At 35.4% G+C, this 20,824-nt stretch overlaps 1 protein-coding gene across 1 annotated transcript in view; it reads left to right on the forward strand.

The window, feature by feature from the left end:
• LOC140159023 (protein Wnt-7b-like) overlaps positions 1-4,050 on the forward strand; it is a 61,992-nt gene extending 57,942 nt beyond the window's left edge. The window contains exons 3-4 of the mRNA XM_072182345.1: positions 164-441; positions 3,454-4,050. Of these exons, the coding sequence (XP_072038446.1) occupies positions 164-441; positions 3,454-3,897 (722 nt within the window). The 3' untranslated portion in view covers positions 3,898-4,050. The remainder of the gene's footprint in view (positions 1-163; positions 442-3,453) is intronic.
• The last annotated feature ends 16,774 nt before the right edge of the window (positions 4,051-20,824 follow it).

Genomic DNA, 20,824 nt, shown 5'->3' on the forward strand with positions numbered 1-20,824 from the left:
AATTTTCAAGGGAAATACTATATCCCCTCCAAAAATAAAGAAAATGTACCCAAAATTGTATGCAGTTTTGCCATCTCTGTAGGAAATTTGATCCTTTCCAGCACTCATTTCCAGACCTGCTAATTTCATGTTTTCCCCCTTTTTCTTGTTTTACACCATACAGAAAACAAAGAGATAGCATTCTTACAAGCAATCACTTCAGCAGGTGTAACATTCACAGTCACAAGAGCATGTGGTTCCGGAGAAATAGTGGAATGTGGCTGTGATAACAGGATAGACACAGACTTGGAAGAAGAAGAGGGAACAGAATGGGAATGGGGCGGATGCTCCGATGACATCCGATTTGGGATGTACTTCTCCCGGGATTTCGTAGATGCATCTGAGGATGGAAAGAATGCGGCTAGCAAGATGACACTGAAAAATTATGAAGCAGGAAGAAAGGTGAGAATATGTTTCTGAAATAAAAAAAATTCAATTGTATCATATTACTGTAAAAACTTGATAGTTAGCATATGTGCTTACTATCGAGCGCTTTTAAAACATGCAAACATGAAAAGTTCCATCCACAAAGTTGTAAAGGGTTTTGAGCAAATCATCGATATACATAGTTATATGCGAACAACTAAACTTGCGAATGTGTGTCTCAATCCCATAGCTCAGTTGGTAAAGCACCAGACTTTGGTACAATTTCATGTTTTCGAAAGTGCTTTATAGTAAGCACATTTGCTAACTATCAAGTTTTTATGGTATTGGTTCGTCAATATTGTTATGAATCTATGACATTAACCCTCTGAGAAACAATTAAACTTTTTTTAGCCTTAACTCATTTTTACCAAAATGACCTTAACTTTGAAAATATGGCGCTTTTTACAAACCAAAATGCCCTCAGCTGCTGTTGGTGTGATCTTTGTATATCTTTGTTTGGAAAATGAATTACCGTAAGTGAAAATGTTCGCCTGAAATGGCAGTCTTTTCTGAGTACAACAACTCAAGATGTTATCAATTAACTTATTAAATACATAAAAGGGCGGTACCAGTCCATATCAATAGCAAAGATTTTTGCTCAAAAGCTGGCAATATAAATATCGTATTTTGCCATTTTCTTGGGGCACTGTGGCTCCAATTTGTCTAAAGTGTTATCTCACAATTTCTTTAATTCTTTACATAGATGATTTTATCAGGTTAACTAAGTGTAATAGCTTGTAATATCATAACTATGGTAAGCTTAATGCTCTGCCTGCTAGTCATAGCCTTCAACAAAAATGTCCACGTTTTGAGATATTTTTTATAATGAACCAATACTAGGCTTGTCTGTACTTAAATGCATTTTTCATGCTGATTCCAAATATGGTCATGAAAATGTACAATTATGAAATTTTTGAATTAAAAAAAAATTATTTTGAGTTTGTTGTCTGCAGAGTGAGAGACTTAATTGTGTTTTGAAAATAAAGCTATTAGTGAAATTCATATTTGACTCAGTTAGAATTGAGAGCTAGCATATTTTAAATGTTGGCTTTGTTCCCACCTAAAACAACCCATTTTGGGAAGGATTGAGCTGGGCTTCATCCAGCATTCAATTTGCTCTCAAGTGGTGGGAACATGGGGCAGAGGGAATGCCCTCACCCTCCTGCACCCCTTTCCCCCTAGTAAAAATACGAAAATCAGGGAATTGTCCATTTTGGGGTCAAAATGCCAAATTAAAGGCATTAAAAGAAATGCACCTCAGAAATTTAACTTTCCCCCTATGCCACTATTTTGCATGGATTACTGATAGTGACTTAAACATACAAAGTACAAACACACACAGTTTTGGGTGGTTCTTGTGTTCATGCATGTTTATTTGGCAGGGAAGCATTATATTGGCAACTCCTTATACGATTGTGCAGATTAAAGTCAAGTTCAAAAGTTGAAGTATTAAACCGCACAGATCATTTGATATTTCAGTAAGCAATTGGTAAGCCTCGTTAATCCAACCCCCTTGTTTGCTAATGTTTAGATTAAATCAACATTTTCCATATCTTTTCTGGATGACTAATTCCATTTTTTCCAACATGTCCAACATTAAAGGGGCACATTTTTATCCCCACTAAGTCACTAAATGCAAATAAGATTTTTGGGTGACAGTCCGATGGTCATTAGTCCCAAAATCCAGTAACTTAGTTGTAAACCCTAACCTTTACCCTGATCCTAAACTTTGCATTAACTCTAATTCTAAACATAAATCTAACCCTAACCCAAGACCTAACCATAACTCTAATCCTAACACTTACCCTAACCATAACACTAACCTTAATGCTAACCCTAACTTCATCCCTAACCTTATGCTAATCCTAACATAAAATGCCTGAAACCCTCACTTTAACCCTTTTTGGACTAATGACCCTTCAGACTAACAGGTTGTTCTAACAGCATTTTGGTTGCATCTGTTTTGATAGATACAGTCATTCTATAGTTTTATTTGTTTTACAAAAAAAAATTGACAAATTAAGTGTGTACAAAGTGGATCCTGGTTGATATGTCATTATTCTGACCCTTGTAACTCACAATGTCACAAAGACTATCTGGAAAAAGAATATTGAAATAACCTCCAAAGTGAAAATACAGTATCTACAATTAAAGAGCTTGTTGAGGGATTAGTACCAGAAAGCCCTATCTGCAATAGCTGCCCTATAACCATTTATCAATTTCTCCCTGGCAATTTCTGTATTCTATATTGTATACATCTTTAAAAAATATGACATCTGGCAGCTATTGCAGATAAGGCCTTCTTGTCCTAAACCCTTGATATGAGATACTGTGTTCTGGCTTTGTAAGTGTCACATACATAATAGGTCACTAACCATTCATAACAATTATCATTTTATCTGTACTATCTCCTTGATAAGCTCATCAATCTATTAATTTTGTCAATTAACTCAAAATTGATTACATAATTATATTAGGCATCAGTAATAAGTGTTGACAAATATGTCTGAATTATTAAATGGTCATTTAGGGGACACGGTAAGCTCTACATGTTTGTCATATACCAGGGTCATATATATCTTTGTTGTTGATTTAATTTTGACAAATATAATAGTATATTTCTGCAAGTAGTTACTACCCCACCCCCACACTATTGTAGACAGCAGGGTTGAATGCAAATTATGCACTCCCAATCCCCCCTGTCCACTTTTCTGAGTTAATTAAAATGTGCCTAAAATTGCACATTTTAAATTATACATATATGTAAGTTAGTTTATTTAAAAACGTTTTACAAATTTTTAAAACTTTAAAAAAAGTCTACTTCTTAGAAATTTCCTGGAAAAAAAAATCCCAGCTTAAGTCCTGAGGATTTGTAAGGATTTCTCAATCTTATATCATCCATCAAAGTGAATCATCCATAGCATATTGATTCTCTTCAGATCAGACATTCCCTTAATTCCTTTATTATATTTCTTATTTTCTTTATAGGCCATAGAACAGAGCATGGAAGTAAAATGCAAGTGCCATGGTGTCTCTGGATCATGTACGTCTAAAGTATGTTGGAATTCTATGACTAAATTCCGTCTTGTTGGAGAACAAATCTACTCCAAATATCAACAAGCCTACCATATGAGATACTCTAAAAAACGTGGCGTGTTACGGCCCATCCAAGAGCGCAATCGCAAACCTGGCGCAGGAGATCTTGTGTACCTCAGAGCAGGCCCGGATTACTGCGAGCCAAATTCACGACACGGATCTTTGGGAACGCACGGAAGGTTTTGTACGGACAATTGCGATGAGATGTGTTGCGGTAGAGGCTACCAGACATTGGAGAGAAGAGTGACAGAAAGCTGTAACTGCAGATTTCATTGGTGTTGTGAGGTGGAGTGTGAAACCTGTAATACTGTTAGAGAACTCAGAGTATGCAATTGACCTATAATATGACTGAGCCAACTCTTGCATTTTTATTGTTGATCTTTTTCAACATTATTTATTTGAATTTTGAAAATAGTTTATGCATATCAAACTGGGACCAACATTTTGCTCATCAGGTTCTTTTTGAAGTGTACAAGCTGTTCTTTATATGTGGTGTGATCAAGCAAAATCAGTCTGAAGTTGGGTATATTCAATTTTCAGTTTTAACATGATTGTTTAAAGCATTTGCAAAGCTACATTTTGCACAAAACCTTCATTACAAATGGACAATTTGTTCCAAAGATATGAGCCATTGAATGGTTTCCAAAACAATAGGAAACAGAAAGAATTTCCTTTGTTTGGCTATATCTCAAAATCAATATATCAGACTTCTGACTGATTTTTCTTGATCACATCACATATGATGGTAAACCCTCATAAGGCCAAAAAAAGTATGTCTCAGAGCTTTGAAGATAAAATAAATGTGAAATGCTTGAAACTTTCAAAATGTACATGTATTCTTATACAGATAAATATTTTCACTAATTTGAAGTATTTTAATCACACAATACTTCCAACCAAATGCTTTTACAATATTTTCACCAATATTTTTGTTAGAATATACAAAATGTAAAAAAACCCAATTGGACAATTTCTCTTAATAAAGGCAAATATGTACCGAAAAATGAACTTGCAGTGGCATGCGCAGGTTTGTTAAAAAATGTTTGACTCTCTTTGCTCACCGTAATCTATAATTTTCCCTTACAAAAGTGGGGGCTGTAGCCTCACTTGGCCTCAGCCACCCTTTGCACATTAGCCACTGTAATGCAGCTCTGAGACAAACTTTTTTGGCCTAATAACATCACATCTCACAGCAAAAACTATCTTTCTACATACTTTGTTTCACGTCAAGCTTGGTAGTGACACAGGTCCGTAATTTGCAGGTATCAAATCGCATTATCGTCTACAAGGGTGATTTTTCTGCATGCTTGTTGTGCAACTGCATAAAAGCACTAAAGTCACTTCCAAATATGTGGTGAAACACAAAATATACAGTCTATGTCTGCATTCTGCAATTTAAATAGGACCCAGAGTTAATTTAGAGTATGATCAAATAAGTTCTAAAGTGGAAATGGAAGATAACAGGTAAAAATTGGTACTGTCAGGTGAACTAGAGAGTAGGCAGAATATTTTGTTCTTGCTTTTATTTCAAAGAATTTTAAATGAGGGCTAGTGCTAGCCTAAAATATTGTTTGATTGGCATAACATGATGTGTGGTGTGTTTTTTGAAAAGTTAGAGGAAAATGTTTTTTTCTAGGGTTGGCAACTAAATTGTGATTAAATAAATCATGTCAACCTGAAACACTTTTTGGTTCATGTTATTACCGATGTTGGTAACTAAAGTCAACTTTGTCACAACTGGAGTCACAACTTTCAATTATGACCTGATGATAGTTGACTGTCTATATCATCAATTAGGCATTTGTGAGATTTCTTTGTTTTTCTCTCAAATCAACATGAGAGGAAGGAATCTTAAAAGATTTCAGAGTTCAGACATTATAGCAAGAATTGTGCAACCCTAGTATTCCCCCTCACATAAGTGCCTGCTATGCCAATCAGCAATGATTGTTTTTAGGCCTATGATATTAGTAAACCATTCTGTCTGTGGATTTCCCAAGAGTTCCCTGTCAGCATTTCACTCTGGCATCAAGCAGATTGATGCAACCATCTTGCAAAGAAAGTAAATGAGCATATATTGCAGTAACTATAGCAAGGCTGCAAGTTTCTGATATAGACCTCAACAGTTGCATATTGTGCTTGTGGAAGTGTGTATAAGTTTGCCTGGTCAACTGGATGGGTCTTTAATTTGCTGCACAAAGAGAGATCAAATAAAATGCAGGATTCCTGTTACAAAATATGCACACTTTAAATCTGCAACTATGGAACTGAAGTCAAGTCCCTCCATTTAAAGGCAGCTCTCTGATTGTCAGTTTGAGCCTCTATCAGTGGCATAGTGTGAGTCATCCTATCGGGGGGGCACAGACCCTGATGGGGGCAATTTTCATATGGGATTTTCAAAATTTACAAATTGATGGGGGCATATGTTCCCCCTTGCCCCTATGACGCTCTGCAACTGGCCTATACATCTTGATGCATAATTTTGCATGGATCCTGGCTCATGCTTACTTCTACTCCCTGCTTGTGTGAAGATTTGACTTTCTAAAAATAGTAAAATGAATTACTTCACATTGTATTGATTTACATGTACTCAGGATCTAGATGGAGGAAACATGTCTGTAGAAAATTCAAACAAAATTAGCCGGCATTGGCAATTTGCACATAAACAGTATCATTGAAATAAGCTTAAAAAGAAGGACAATACTGTGATTAGTGGATGTAAAATATATTTTATATAAAACATCTTGTGTTATAGACAGACTAATGTATATTTTGTTGTATTATAATGATTATATAATTTTTACGTTGTACAAGGAATATCAACGGGGTAGTTATAAGGACCATTAATGGCTGAAGGTTGTTAAAATATATGTATTATTATGTCTATTTATTGTTACATAACAATCTGGTATCGGATTTTCCCAATACCGTAAACCCTGTCTACAAGCATATATAGTGTTTTTTATAAAAGCTTAATTAATTCGAAGCAAGAGTTAATATACCAATACAATAGATCGGTCTTAAAATAATACTTGTTTGTATATGCTTGGATCCGTAATTTATTTGCTCAAACTCCATAATGGCGACTGGATTAATGTAGCTTGCATCAGAAGCACGCTATATGCTTGTAGACGGGGTTTTACAGTATGTACAAAATATTTGGGGAACATTTTAATTTTGGTTTAGAGCCTTTTAAATCATTTAAAGATCAAAAGCACCAGAAATTTATTTTCAAATGTATTACTTTTAAAAGCTAAAAATTGTTGCAAAATCTCAAAATAATTGAACAAATCTCTGCTTCTATAAAGTAGAAAGGGTTCTTTTTCAGATCCAGTTATTCTGGTACTTACTCAGAAATATTTCAATTCTTATCAGGAATCTTGATCACTCTGTTGTGGTGTTTCTAGATGTTTGATGTTCTAATTTTTATTATTAGCAGAAATATCTTCAACTATTTTTAGAATTTTCAAAGATTTGTAGATTTTAAAAGTAATGTCACTTTGTAGCACAGGTACAAATTTTATTTCATTAATATCTTTGTCTCTTGGCTAATAGCTAAAGTAGCGTAAATACTTTCTTTCTTCAATTTATCAGTAATTTTTGAAAAGAAACTTTTCATTCAATTGCCATTTTGCATTTTTACCAGCCACTACAGTCAGTCTACTCTGAAGTACAAAGTACTGACGCAGATGCACACACTGTACCGAATTTGAAGGCACGTATACCTGCAGCAGAGACACAGCACTGCGCACTGTTTACGCGCGCGTTGTCACTTTGTACTTCAGAGTGGACAAACTGTAGTAGATGATGTTAGTCCCTGAGTAGAAAAGGTGCAACCTTTTAATTGCCACCACATTCTGTGAGTAGCAGAGATTATTATCTTTTAATATCTTTTAGGGAACACGAAGTGGCATAGACAAAAAACACTGCCTTTCAAGGTTTTGGTTTTTTTGATGACCACTTTGCAGCAGAAGTGCATTTGAAATTGTCTTCCATTTTTTGTACACAGATTTGTGCCTTTTTCAAAAGTCTTCTACAATCCCGCGCGAAATGCTTGGGACAGTTTGTTTATTTTACGCATCCCGCTCCCCTTATTCAATGTTGAATGCTGAAAAATAGTAAAAAGTGGTTGCGCTCAATGTCTGCTTCAACATTGTTTCCAGGGGAGGGGAGGGGAGCAAACAAGTACAGAATGTGAGCTATGAAACATATCATGTATTTTCAGCTTTTATGTTCAATTCACAGGAATTTGATCTATAAAAGATCATCTGTCCCAACGATTTTCGCACAAGATTGTAGCTAAAACACTGAGTAGCAGAAGCTATGTCTTCCTGACATCTTCACAGGATACCTTATTCAAAATGTCATTAAATAGTGCCAAAATTTAGGGGTTGGGCTGTAGTTCAGCTTAATCCCTGGGTAGCTGAAGTGTTCTCCCAATCACAAATTGGATTTTGTGTTACAATCGTAATTCACTTCAAAATACTCTGTATTCTTGTATTTTTATGAATATTTCAATTTGTATAAATAGAAATTGTGTATAAATGTAAATCAATATATTATAAGGAATTGTAAACTATTATTATGAATTTCAGTTCCTGCTGTAAATATATAACATGATAAGGTAAATTGGTACATTGTATATCATCAATATGTGTGACATGATGCATCAAAGTGTACCCCCATGTTGGCCAGACTTGTTTTGTGATAAAGGTGATGAAATCTAACAAAATAAACAAATATTGTTTTTTGTTTTAACAACTCTACAGCAGAATCTCAGTTAAACAAAACAAGGTATCATCCTAAAGATAAATGGTTGATGTTTTAACAGTTTCCTACGCACAACCCATAAATGGGAATATTACATCACCTGTGCATCCAAGATGGCCCCCGTGGCATCTTGGATGTCCAGTAACAGTGAATGAGAAATGAGGAATAATCATTTATTTTATTTATTTGAAATGATTATGAAATAATGAATATTTTCCCAAGCTTCCCAGTAAATGTGACATTTAAGACAAACGACCCCTAAACCTAACCCCTAACATATGGTGATGTTTCTGTCTTAAATGCCACATCTATTGTTTTCCCTCCAAGATGGCCACCATCAGCTTGTGCTATGAGCATGGATTGGGTCATCAATCAGCGCATTTTTGTACCGCGAGCGAAGGAAGTTTTAAAGACTTTAAACTCTACAATTTACACATATTTTACACATATACAAATACCCTATAAAAAAGGTACTTTTTGATGTAACATATCACTTTTTACTGTTATGTAAATAAAAAAAATAGTTCCTTTTTATCAACATTACCATATAGAAGCTAAAGCATGAACAAAATGGATAACAACAAGGATAAAAGTTGTTAATGTTAGGGCAAAAAATCGTAAGTTTGATGACGTCCTATAAATATAAACGAAAAATCCTTTTGTCAAGGGGTATGTTTGTAAAATATCAGTCGTTGACTATTCAGGTTGAATTGTCAACATTTTAAGGGAGGAAGGGGTCAGCTTCCTAGCAGACTTTCCTTTATAGGACATCATTGAACTTTTGGTTTGCTCAATTAGGAACCAGCAGATCTTCAGTATGTTAGTATTCAGTAGATAGAAATGATATAAACTGAATGGAATTGGGTCATGATTTCAGGAGGGAATGAATAAGGTCAGTAAATTTAGGTTAGTCAATAGTACCAAGGGAATATAATGATCTATGTGTCATCACGTTGTCATTGGTGTGTTCATATCAAAATATCATCATCGATCTCAAGAACTGCTATACCTATTGTGAGCATATTGAATTATTTTTTTAAAGTATCTTTTATTACATATACAACAATGTGAAACATTGACAAGTTTGAAATTTGTATGAAATGTTTCTGTAATGTGTGCATGGCAATGTTGTACACTATGACCTATTTCTGCAATGATGCCATAATCAATTCCAAAAACAGTAAGATACTGACATCTCTGATACTGATGCCTACTGCTGATATATTTAATACTCGGAAACTATAAATTCATCAAATTTTGATACAAGTCACAAGTTAAATTATTTTTAATTTCATCACTTTTCTTTGAAGGACCAGCATTCAAAATGCTATACCTGTACAGTTTTTGTAGTACCACTGCTAATTTCAAAAGAATAATTTGTGTTCATTGTAATTTGGAACAAAATATAAATTCACTTCAAGATGAAATGATTCCACTCCTTTTATTTTACACGGCGAGGAGGACAATAATAGCATTTCTAAACAGAAAACTTCCATCAAATTTTAATTCGAAAGAGGGAGAGGGGAAAATATGGATGAAGGTGACAACACCAATTCCTTCAAACTTCCATAAAAGTATGTTATTGGGTTTTCTTTAAACGTTGCAATAGTAGAATTCAATTGGAAGGAAACGTTATTAGCCACCACCCCAATGCTTATCAGTATTGCCATGAGCTGAGGCATTACTGAAGGTTATTATTTATTCCATTTGCAAATTAAAGATTAATTCTGCTTAATCTGACAGATGCTATAATATAGGCCAAATGTAATAAGGTTAAATGTTGCTATTTGGCTATGATATGGACTAAAATAGCATTAACATTGGATATATTTTCAGTTTATTACCGTAAGTCAAATAAATGTAACTCGTTTCTGAGCCAGGAAATAAATTATAATGACCTCAACAATGGAAATTTTGATTGTGTGTTTAATTTCTCATCACTGCAGAGATGCAAAATTTGTTCAAAACCATGATTTGGTGCTTCTGATTAGATATTTGGACATCACATGTTGCTGACCTGGCCATTAGGCGGAGGCGCCATATTTAGTGTTAGCTTTGGATATTACGGGTGGAAAATAAAGAAAATAATTAAATGTCCAAAGCTAACGTTAAATACGGCACCTCCGCCTAATGTATTGCCCAATAAAGCAATAGTTGGTATACAATAAAACTGTAACTATTTCATAAGGGAGTAACATATATTTTGGAAGGCTTAGAACCACAACTGGCTATGTCCATTAGCGAAGTGCATTATTTTACCATGTACTTTCATTATTTTCTATTCCAAAAAGTGTATTATATCCTGTATTTCAAAATATTAAAAGCTGAAAGAGAATAGAACAACATTTCTGATTCCACATAGATTCACATTTCAAAGTCATATTTTTCAAAAAGTAAACTTTGGGCATGTCCAGTTCTGGTTCTAACCCTTATTTTAATGTAAAGCTACATACCTCAATGATCTCCTCTGTAACATATATCTCTGTATCTCACATGTATCATATGGAGCTTTTCACTGCAAATAAATGTACAGATTTATTCTCAATTAGTCTTGTCTTATAGTGTTAATTTGCTTGTTTCTTTTTTAATTAACTATGATCATTACAATGGCCATACATTCCCCCTGCTCAAATCTTGGAGCTGAGATAACGACACAGACAAACTGTGCCCATATTTTTGTCTTCACATATGTGACATGATCAAGGGGAATGAGTCACATGTCGGCAATTTTAAATTAGATTTTAAATTTAAATGTAGCAGTTTTTGAATGCTACATTTTGATGCAAAACCCATCAAAATCGGACATCTGGTTACCGAGTTATGAGCAATTTATCAATGGCTAAAAACAATATAAAACAAAAGAATTTGAACACTGTTTTTGCCAATATCTCAAAACCAATATTAGCGACATCCGACTCATTCCCCTTGATCATGTCACATATATGTTGAGGTTGAATGCTCTGAATAGCAAAAAAAAAAAAATATGGTTATAAGACAACTTTTTATCAAAAACTACTTGAATTTGACACAATTCCTCTCTGATTTGCATCACATACGTACATACATAGGCAGAGGTTATGCTCAGGTTTGTGAGAATCGTGTGCATAATGACTTGGATGCTTGAAAATGTTGTGCATTAAACTATGTGTTGCAGGGAAATACATGGCCTAATAGTAATAGGCCTGCACAGCTACGTATGTGGGTATGCATTTTACCAGCGAACTCCCAAGATTCCTTGAACACCGAACCACGCTTGGGCCCCTTAAGAATATTGTAAACACACACGTTAATATGTGGTTATTTTTGTTGGTAAATTAAAATCAACCAACTAAGATAACTACTCCTTGTCAAACAAAAGTATTTTCTAATGTGAACATAGTCTAAGTTCCCCTGCTATGACTACTTAATACAAAATTTAAGTCAATGCTTCAATAATAACACAATACACAATTTGGGGACACTGACTAATTTCAAGTTCAGAGAAATGTCTTTCACACATTGGCATCCAGTCACTTGTACACTTCCTAGGTCAGAGAGTTTTATGACAGTGTTGAATACTCAAACACTCCCAGGACTGGTAAATGAAGTCCACTCAAATAGAAGATACATGAAAAATAGGAATCTGACATAAATGACACCTCTCTCCAAGATTTTGACTGCCAAAAACAATATAAAGGAAAAAAAAGTTGGCTAAAAATCCTCATATCCTCAGCCATTTGGATGGAAGCAGAATTGTAATTGGACTTAAAAGTACTTTATATTTATGATATTCCTTCCTTGCAAAATTCCTATTCATTTATGTGTTAAAAGGTATGGAGGAATATTGATCATTTTCTCATTATTACACCTCCCTGGCTGATTTAAAATACAATTTTACCTAATGTTTATGATATCTTCTACCACATAACCAACAAATGTTTGGTAGGTAAGCAGCACGATTTTTCGCAGTGATGCGTCGAAAATTATGTAAATCCTGTCAATCTTACAGCACACTGCCTCTATGTAGTGACATCATCTGGTGAAAAAGAACAAAAAACGTGCCTCAAATTTCAGAATTGTAACAAATGTAATCTTTTTATGCTTAGATGTTGAGAAAACCATCCACATAGTACAGCTATCATGAAAATTAGGCACATCAGCCTTGTTTTCAAACTTTTTTTCCATTAAATCAACTCTGGTGTGTTATTTTTTTTACCAGCCATTTACCTTGGTGGTGTGATTTGGTGGTGTGAAATCGGTATGGGTTTTAACTGGAATAGCCCAATCAACATCCACCTCATTTGCTATAAGTGAATTACCTAAATGGGTCATTCCCAATCCTCTCCCCCTGTAAGTGGTGTATGGAATAGCCCACTTGATATTGGACTCATTTGCTCACACCTGTATATACACTTGTCAGGTTTACTTTGAAATCCCTTTCCTGTTCATTCACCACACCTTTCCATACTATTAGGCTGGATTTTCCATAGGATTATTGTTTCTTAAGAACGTAATGTTTCATAATTGCATTTGAATCATAGGTTTTGTAGTATAACAAATCTATGTTTTGGTTGCATAAATTAGGGGCACCAAATGGGGTAAAAATTGAACTTCATCTATAAAAAAACCTCTTATAAATGTATGAAAATTATGTGAAGGAAGTATTTTGATTTTATTTACCAAAATACCAGATCCAAACCATTACAATGGGAAAAACACAAATGATAGGGTGATAACTTAACTGATGCATGCTTGAATCTCAAAATTACAAAAAATGAGTTGAGATATATGTTTCTTTAGCCAGAGATCAAAAGTTAAGGGCTCAGGGCCCAAATATAAATATACAGAATGTGGCCATTTCTCAGCTGATAAAGCAGACTCAGGGCCTTGAATTGGTACACTGAAAGTGCTTGGGCATTTATACTAATTTATAATATACGATGAGGCCATAGGTATGCCTATTTTGTGTGCAAATAGCAACTCACCAACCACAATGCATGTAAATTCATACATACTTAAAAACAAGAGACATTTTGTATGAAAGTAACAATATAATGATCATCATCATTATCACCTTTATAAACTTTTCTGAATTTGAACTTGTCCAACACATATAAAACTTTCATCAACTTTACACCAAAATAACAAGTATAGTACCTGAGAATTCACAGTATATACAAAGGTGTATGTCTGAGGACAAATATGTCAGGAACCCTATACACTTGCATTGATCATGTAAACTATTAAATCATTAGTTCTGTCAGGTTACTATAAATTACCACAGCTTTGAACATGGGTACAGTGACACAGGTTAATTATTTTGGGTGTTTTTGTCCCAATTTGAGAAAGGATTCCTAAAATTTAGGTTAATAGGGGAGTATTGATATCATAAAGCTGTGAGGGTGGTCGTTGACAACTGTATACAGCTTTCGAACATGTTTTTGCATCTGATTTGACAGATAATTGGGCTATTCCAGTTGAAATACATACACCCATGGAAGACATGACCTTAATCTTCCACACAGGGAGTGTGAATTTCAAATGTGGTTACCTGAATGGATGACTCCATATTTGAAATTTACATCCACTGTGTGGGAGATTAAGGTTGGGTCTTCCATAGGGGTGTATGGATTTCACCTGGAATAGACATTTTGAAGACTGTTCAGCATGCTCTGTGCCAAGGTGCACATCCTGAACTTTTTATCAACTTGCCTGTTGTAAAATATATAGTGAACCAACTTGCTATGGTTCACAACTTGCCCCGAGCACTTCTACTTGCCCAGATAAATGCTATCATTAATGATGACTGCATGATTATTCAACTCAAGTTCTGCTTACTGAGGCGCACCATTAGATTTCAGGGGGCATGGGAGTTTTTGAAAAAAAAAACTTTGCCCACTAGTGTCAGTAGTGAGACGAAAGAAAAAAACTTTGGCCACTAGTGAGACGAAAAAAAAAAATTGCCTCACTCATGAGTAAAAAAAAAAGAATTTCCCCCACCCAACTTTGTATAAAGGTATACATTAAAAATAAAAAATAAATACCTCGCCGCCGCAAACGGCAAAAAAAAAATTGCTGCCTTCGGAGGCGAAAAAAAAATTCTGCCGCCAAATTTCTGCCTGACCTAAACTCCCATGCCCCCCCCTGAGAATATAATGGTGCGTCCCTTAGTGCCTACCAGTGAGTTTTTGAAGACTTTACCCAGCTCAATTTATAACTAGACATCTGAGCAAATTATTGCTGTGTTACAAGTTACAAGTGCTTCAAGTTGGTAGGTGTATGAGTTGAATCAGAAATTGTGTCATTTTGAACCACAATGGTGTGACAAAATAAAACCCAATTGAATAGTACTGTAAAGCACAAAATATTTGTGAGGTTTTTATTTTTTCGCTTTTTGCGCTTAATTTCAGATATGCAAAGGCCTGTAAAAATATTTTGAACCCTTTAATGTGTAACTGTTTGTAATCGCAAATAAAAGAAACTGAAAACTGCGCTGAAAAGTTCAAATCACAAAAAATTAATACTGCAAAAATATCATGCTTTCAGTAACATTTCTTTTCTCTGACAATTTTAAAGATATTGAAAAAGCAACAACATAAAGATCACCTTTAAAATTTGGGCTTCTTCCAAGTGATAAATGTAACGGTACAGCATATGAGAGAGATCAAACAAACTTCAATCCACAACTGCAATGAAATGTAACAATATTACACATAAAGTACTTTAAAGGCTATTCAGAAGATGATGAAAATGTCACTGAAGCAATCCCTTCAAATACTTGTTTTTATCTAGTGTGCTTTAAAACTCATTAGTTAGCTCCTGGTGGTCTGTTGCCTACAGAAATGTTTAAGTATGTGACTACAACATTCAGACATCCGACGTGAAATGACATAGCTGCCTTGTATGCTATTTCATGTGTATAAAAAATGGTACATTTTTAGGAAGTGGATTATTTTTGTACACTGGTAAAAAGCCTGGGATAAAAAGCATCTTGGGAAACATGTAGTTATAAGATGTGAATGGAGATAAAAGAGATAAAAAGTTAGAGGTAAAATTGAGATATTACCTTTAAACACACATGCGATAAACAGTCACACTGATTGACAACAAGACGATTGGCCCATTGGTTGTCAGAGCATAGAAGAGGAGGAGACCTCGCCATTTCTACACGATCGCCAATCATCAACACATACCAGGACCAGAAGAAATAAAAAAATTAACTTCATTTAAAAGTTTCAACATGTACTTTCTCAGAATTTGTCTCATTATCTTATGATTTACATATGGGCTAACCTTAGTACAAGTATAGCTGCCTTTTGCTATATGAATTCTGAAACCAAAAATTCATTTAACTATTGCTTCTTGGATAATAATCTGAAGAACCACTGACCCACATATGTAATTTGACAAATACCAGATTCTAGAGGTACACTGATGCCCAGTACAGTACCAATCCAGTACCACTGTGTGCATAGAGTGGGTGCACTGTACAGTGATTCAATGGGCACTCTAAGCTACTCTAGTGTACCTCTGTGGGAAGCAGAGGGAGGGGAGGATAAATCCCCCCAATACCCGACCCAATATTTTGATAGGGGGAATGGGATGGTCCATATCAATCATCTTTCCCCCCCCCCTCCCCAATGTTGATGTCTGTATGTGGGGTTTTAGCCTAAAAAGTGCCAATTTTTGAATGCTTTGTGCACATTTATTCCACTTTTGCATCTTATTTCACCAGTTTCACTTCAATATGACAAATTCTTTCACGCACTTTGCACCCGGGCTTTGCACACATTGGTATCAAAACCTTTTTCTGTCGTGAAGAGGTGCTGGCTTCACTATACTACAAGAAATTGTTTCCAATCCCTTCCCCCCAATGTCAAAAAGAAACCTATGCCACTGAGCAGAAACATTTACTTCATACTTTCTTGAATTCTCTCACTGATTTGGGCTATGAACATGATATATTAAAGCATAAGGCAGCTATAACATTATACACAACTTTATCTTTACTGCAAGAGACATCGCAGGAAAATGTAGCCCTACTAGTATAGGGCCTTTTGACTGTGGTGATCCAAAACCATGCATGCATAAAACCTGGCTATGTCCAGAGAGCTGCTGCCAGTGACTGCTAATTCCCCAGAAATAAATCTCAGGGACAGCGGTTAGTGGGTTGTGAGCTGTCACTGGGTTTTTAGCAGTTCTCAGTATATAGCATGGTGTATATAATGTGTAATATAAAAAAAAGGCCCTGTGGTAGGGCTAGGAAAATGTAACAATCTCATCCACCAAGCTGTTAGCACTACCCATGTGTTGTAAGGCCTAGTGATGATGTCGCTAAGGAGCTTGTGTCTCCAGGTTGGTCTGCTGGTGACTGATAGCCATGGAATAATAGAATTTCTACCATTCCAATTGGTTTTCAAATTTTTGTTTTGCTCATACCTGTGTGAACTTTTTACACCAATTAGGTGCATAAAATCATCTTGATAGATATTTACTCTTCAAGCAATTTTCAATTTTATTGGACAAATTAGTTTCATTAGAGAAAGTAATTTGGTACTTTGAATGGGAATCCCAATTTGGCAGAGCCAATTATTAAGTTCAATTCCAGTATAAGCTTTCTTGACCAAACCTTTCATGGTATTTGTCATATGTGGTGTGATCAAGCAAAATCAGCCTGAAGTGGGACATATTCAATTTTCAGTTTCTTACAGGATTGTAAACAGCATTTGCAAAGCTACATTTTGCAGAAAACCCATTTGAATTTGGACAACCAGTTCAAAAGCTTTGAGCAGTTAAAAAGTTTCCAAAACATTAGGAAACAACAGAAAATACTCTCTTTGTTTGGTTATATCTCAAAATCAATATTTCCAACTTCTGACTGATTTTGCTTGATCACATCAAATATTTGTGCTGCAATCTAATTTATTCAGGCCAAAGACCACAAAGATAAAATTGTGAAACAAATACATAGGGAGCAAAAAAAATATGATAGATGATTGACATCTTAAAAACTCAGAACTTTGCAAACAAGCAGGTTTTCTGTACCCATCAATAAAGTCCCAACTCACACTTGTGTAAATTCACATAAGCATGCACCAGTTGCACCACGGGAGTTGCACATTACTCAATGGGCTACTGGCGTGGGTGTTGCGCTCAACTGTGTGCACACCGGGGGCACTATAGTGTCAAGAGGGGGTATCAGGCGCGTCCGAGGACTCTCAAAAGCACCCTAAACAAGTATTTCCGAGACTGAAATTTTCCCCCTAAACAAGTATAAGTTGCACGATTTGCTACCCTAAACAAGTAGTTGTCTTTTCCCCAACCCTAAACAAGTAATTGATGCAATTATTACCCCTAAACAAGTAAACACACAGAACCCAGGCGGCGAGTGGCATGATAGGGCTAGCAATTTGTGGCAAGCCGTCTGAATTTTGAGCCATACAAGTTTACGTGGTGCTAAAGCTTACCTTTCATGCAGTATATGTCCAAGATTTTCAACATTTTTGGGCCAATAATTTCCCCTTTTTGGATCGCAGGTCCAACCCTTTTTATTGAAATATTGTAGAATTTATTCTTTGGGATTGGGATGTAGGCCTACCCATTTCTCCACATATCCAAGAGAATTTTGAACTGCAAGTCCAACGCAAATTACGACCATGGCGATTGCAAACCACACATTGAAGTTGGAAGAAGACGGCAAACACGGCCAGTTTAGCTTGGTTTATTTCCTAATTTCGTCTCGATTTAAAACATCCTAGCATTAATTATCATACTGGAATTAGTGGTAAACCCAACCAAATCCTGAAACTCATTGATTTATATTTTAAGAAAGCCAAAATAGTTCCAAATTATTCAATCGTTGTGGTTGTAAATACCCGGTAAAATTTCACACATGTCAAAAGTTCATTGACACAGCTTGTTTTAACCTAGAAGTTCGTGGTTGCTTTGTTGCTCCTTTAGACCATGTTCCGATCAACCAAATTTTCTGGGCTGAAGCCACCAAGACTATGAATATTAATGAGTTTAAAGAGGTTCGGCCAATCGGAAATCCTCTTATATTTTTCCTCATAATTTATTGACTCCACAGTTAAGAAAAAGCATGCTGATTGGTTGTATATTCTGAACAAGTTGTGACCTCGTCCGGGGACCTCGTGCTTAGTATGCTAGCTGGGCCAGTATAGGGGTGTAGGAAGAAGACATTCACATTTCAGGAATGAAGGAGAAAGCACAAAATCCCAAACTTGGCAAAACTACCCTAAGTACGTAAGAGCTCCAAAAACATACCCTTACACCAATTTTACATGAATTTGATACCCTATTCACGTTACGCACGTAACGTACCCTAATCTAAAAAAATACCCTTTTACGTGAATTTACGGACGCGCCTGATACCCCCCTTCACCATTACAGTGCCCCCCCCCGGGTGCACACCATTCTATATCAATACACAATGTTATGAGTCTCAATTTCTTTGCCGAACAAATTTTAGGGTGAGGTTTAGAGTAATATCATGCCTGTATTTGTGCACAATTTGATGATGATAATAAGTTTCAAAATTGCCTACTTTGGCCTGATTGTTCTGCTACCATATTTCTCTTTAAGCTTCTTTATTCAGGCATGCACACTAGCAGGAATTTGTTTGGAAGAAATTGACCTTTTTTAGGGTCACAGGCACTTACAGGTAGGGTGTTTAAGAAAATATTACAAAAAAATAGAACTTTCAATATTGAGAAACTTAAAAGACATTCTCCAGATTAGTCTTACAGTCACTTAAAAGGGTATTTTCAACCTATTTTGTGATCCACAGCATCATCCCCCCACTTTTCTCAAAAAAGTTGAGATTTTTATATCACTGGAAACCTCTAGCTACATAATGTTTATGTACAAAAAAATTCTTGCAGATTGATTTGTTCAGCAAAGATATTGTGAAATTTGAATTTCGTTCTGGTATACCAGAACGAAATTACAACACATTGTCTATGGAGCAAGGTAAAACACATAATCATGCATTAACTCCCAAACGTAAAATCGGAATCAACTGAAATTTTGGGAACAAGCTTTTTTCGTGGATATCTACTGAAAAATGTCATAAAAAGAGGATGCTAGGATCACAAAATACTCCTTTAAAAGACATTTGTATGTAACCATAGTGATGTCTGCACCTAGATCTAGACAAAATTATGCACTTGCCCTGTAACTGTAAACAAACCTCCTATATAGACATATCATAAACAGTGATAATTCATTTTTCTCCTTTGATTCTAGGATCCAACAGATACACTGTTATAATGAGGTCCTATGGGAAAGTTTATGAACTTACTTAAAAGACAAAATATCATTATAAACATAATTTTCTCGATGTTAACAACTCAATTTTAGAGGGGTACAAATTTGAAATTATTTGATATTAAACTATTTCTTTCATTCAAAAAACCCTGCCTCAGTGACAGTTGAGATTGGATTTAAAAGTTTCCTTTCTCTTGACCCAAAGGCTGACAGTAAAATTGTTTACTTGATTGTTGGGAGTGGCCTTCTTTTCCTTGATCTTTGTCTTCAAATCTGTTTCTCTCCACATCTAGACCAGCATGCTTATATAGGCTTTTTAATCTGGCTTGAGCATTTTGTTTGAGCCTGGTAACATCAGGACCCAAGAGTGTCTCTGCATAGATCAACCATTTTTAACAAACTCACCTTTGTGGACATTTCCCTGGAACTGCATGTGTGTTGGAGGCAGCTTCTAAGCATAAGGATAGGCTGAACTAAGGGTTTGACCTTCTTTAAGCTCCTCTTGTTAGTTCACCAAAGCTATTCTCGGTAAATGATTGTTAAGCTGAAACCTCTCCCCTATCTCTGTTAACATCATCGATACCCTGGGTAAGTGAAAACAATAAAATATTGGAAAATTATCTCACAGATATAAGATATGCTAATCACTGTGCTTTCTTTTCTTTTTTTAATGATTTCCTTCCCCAAGACCTGAAACTATTGATACTTTTAATATTTGTATTCCAGGCCAGGTGGTGATGACATCATCCTGCTAGAGCCTAGTTGTGAACAAAATGTTAAAATGTGCCCCAAAAGGTCTTGATTTGGAAGAAAAACAGATCAGTCCATTATGTACCATGTGAATTCACCAATACACCCTACTTTCAACTGACAGTGACTGACAGATACTTGTTTCACATGAACAGAAGTTAATATATTTTTCTGCTTTTGTTCGCATATTTCAAATCATCATAGTTAAACAATGTATAAATCTGGGTATCAGGGGTAATCCTATGATAAACATACTATACTGATACTATAGGGGTCACCTTTCACACATACCCTGATCCCCAACAAGTGCATGGGATAGGATGGAGGGACCTACGGAGTAAAACATTCACATCATATTGTACCTTTTGGGTTAGAATTGCACCAACGGAGGTGATCACCACCATGATGTTGAGTTTGCATCAATATGGATCATATAAAGAAAGTATATTGTATGTTTGCCAAAAAAATACTTTACAGTAAC

The sequence above is a fragment of the Amphiura filiformis genome, chromosome 8 (genome assembly GCF_039555335.1).
Source record: "Amphiura filiformis chromosome 8, Afil_fr2py, whole genome shotgun sequence".
In the NCBI taxonomy this organism is placed as follows: domain Eukaryota; kingdom Metazoa; phylum Echinodermata; class Ophiuroidea; order Amphilepidida; family Amphiuridae; genus Amphiura; species Amphiura filiformis.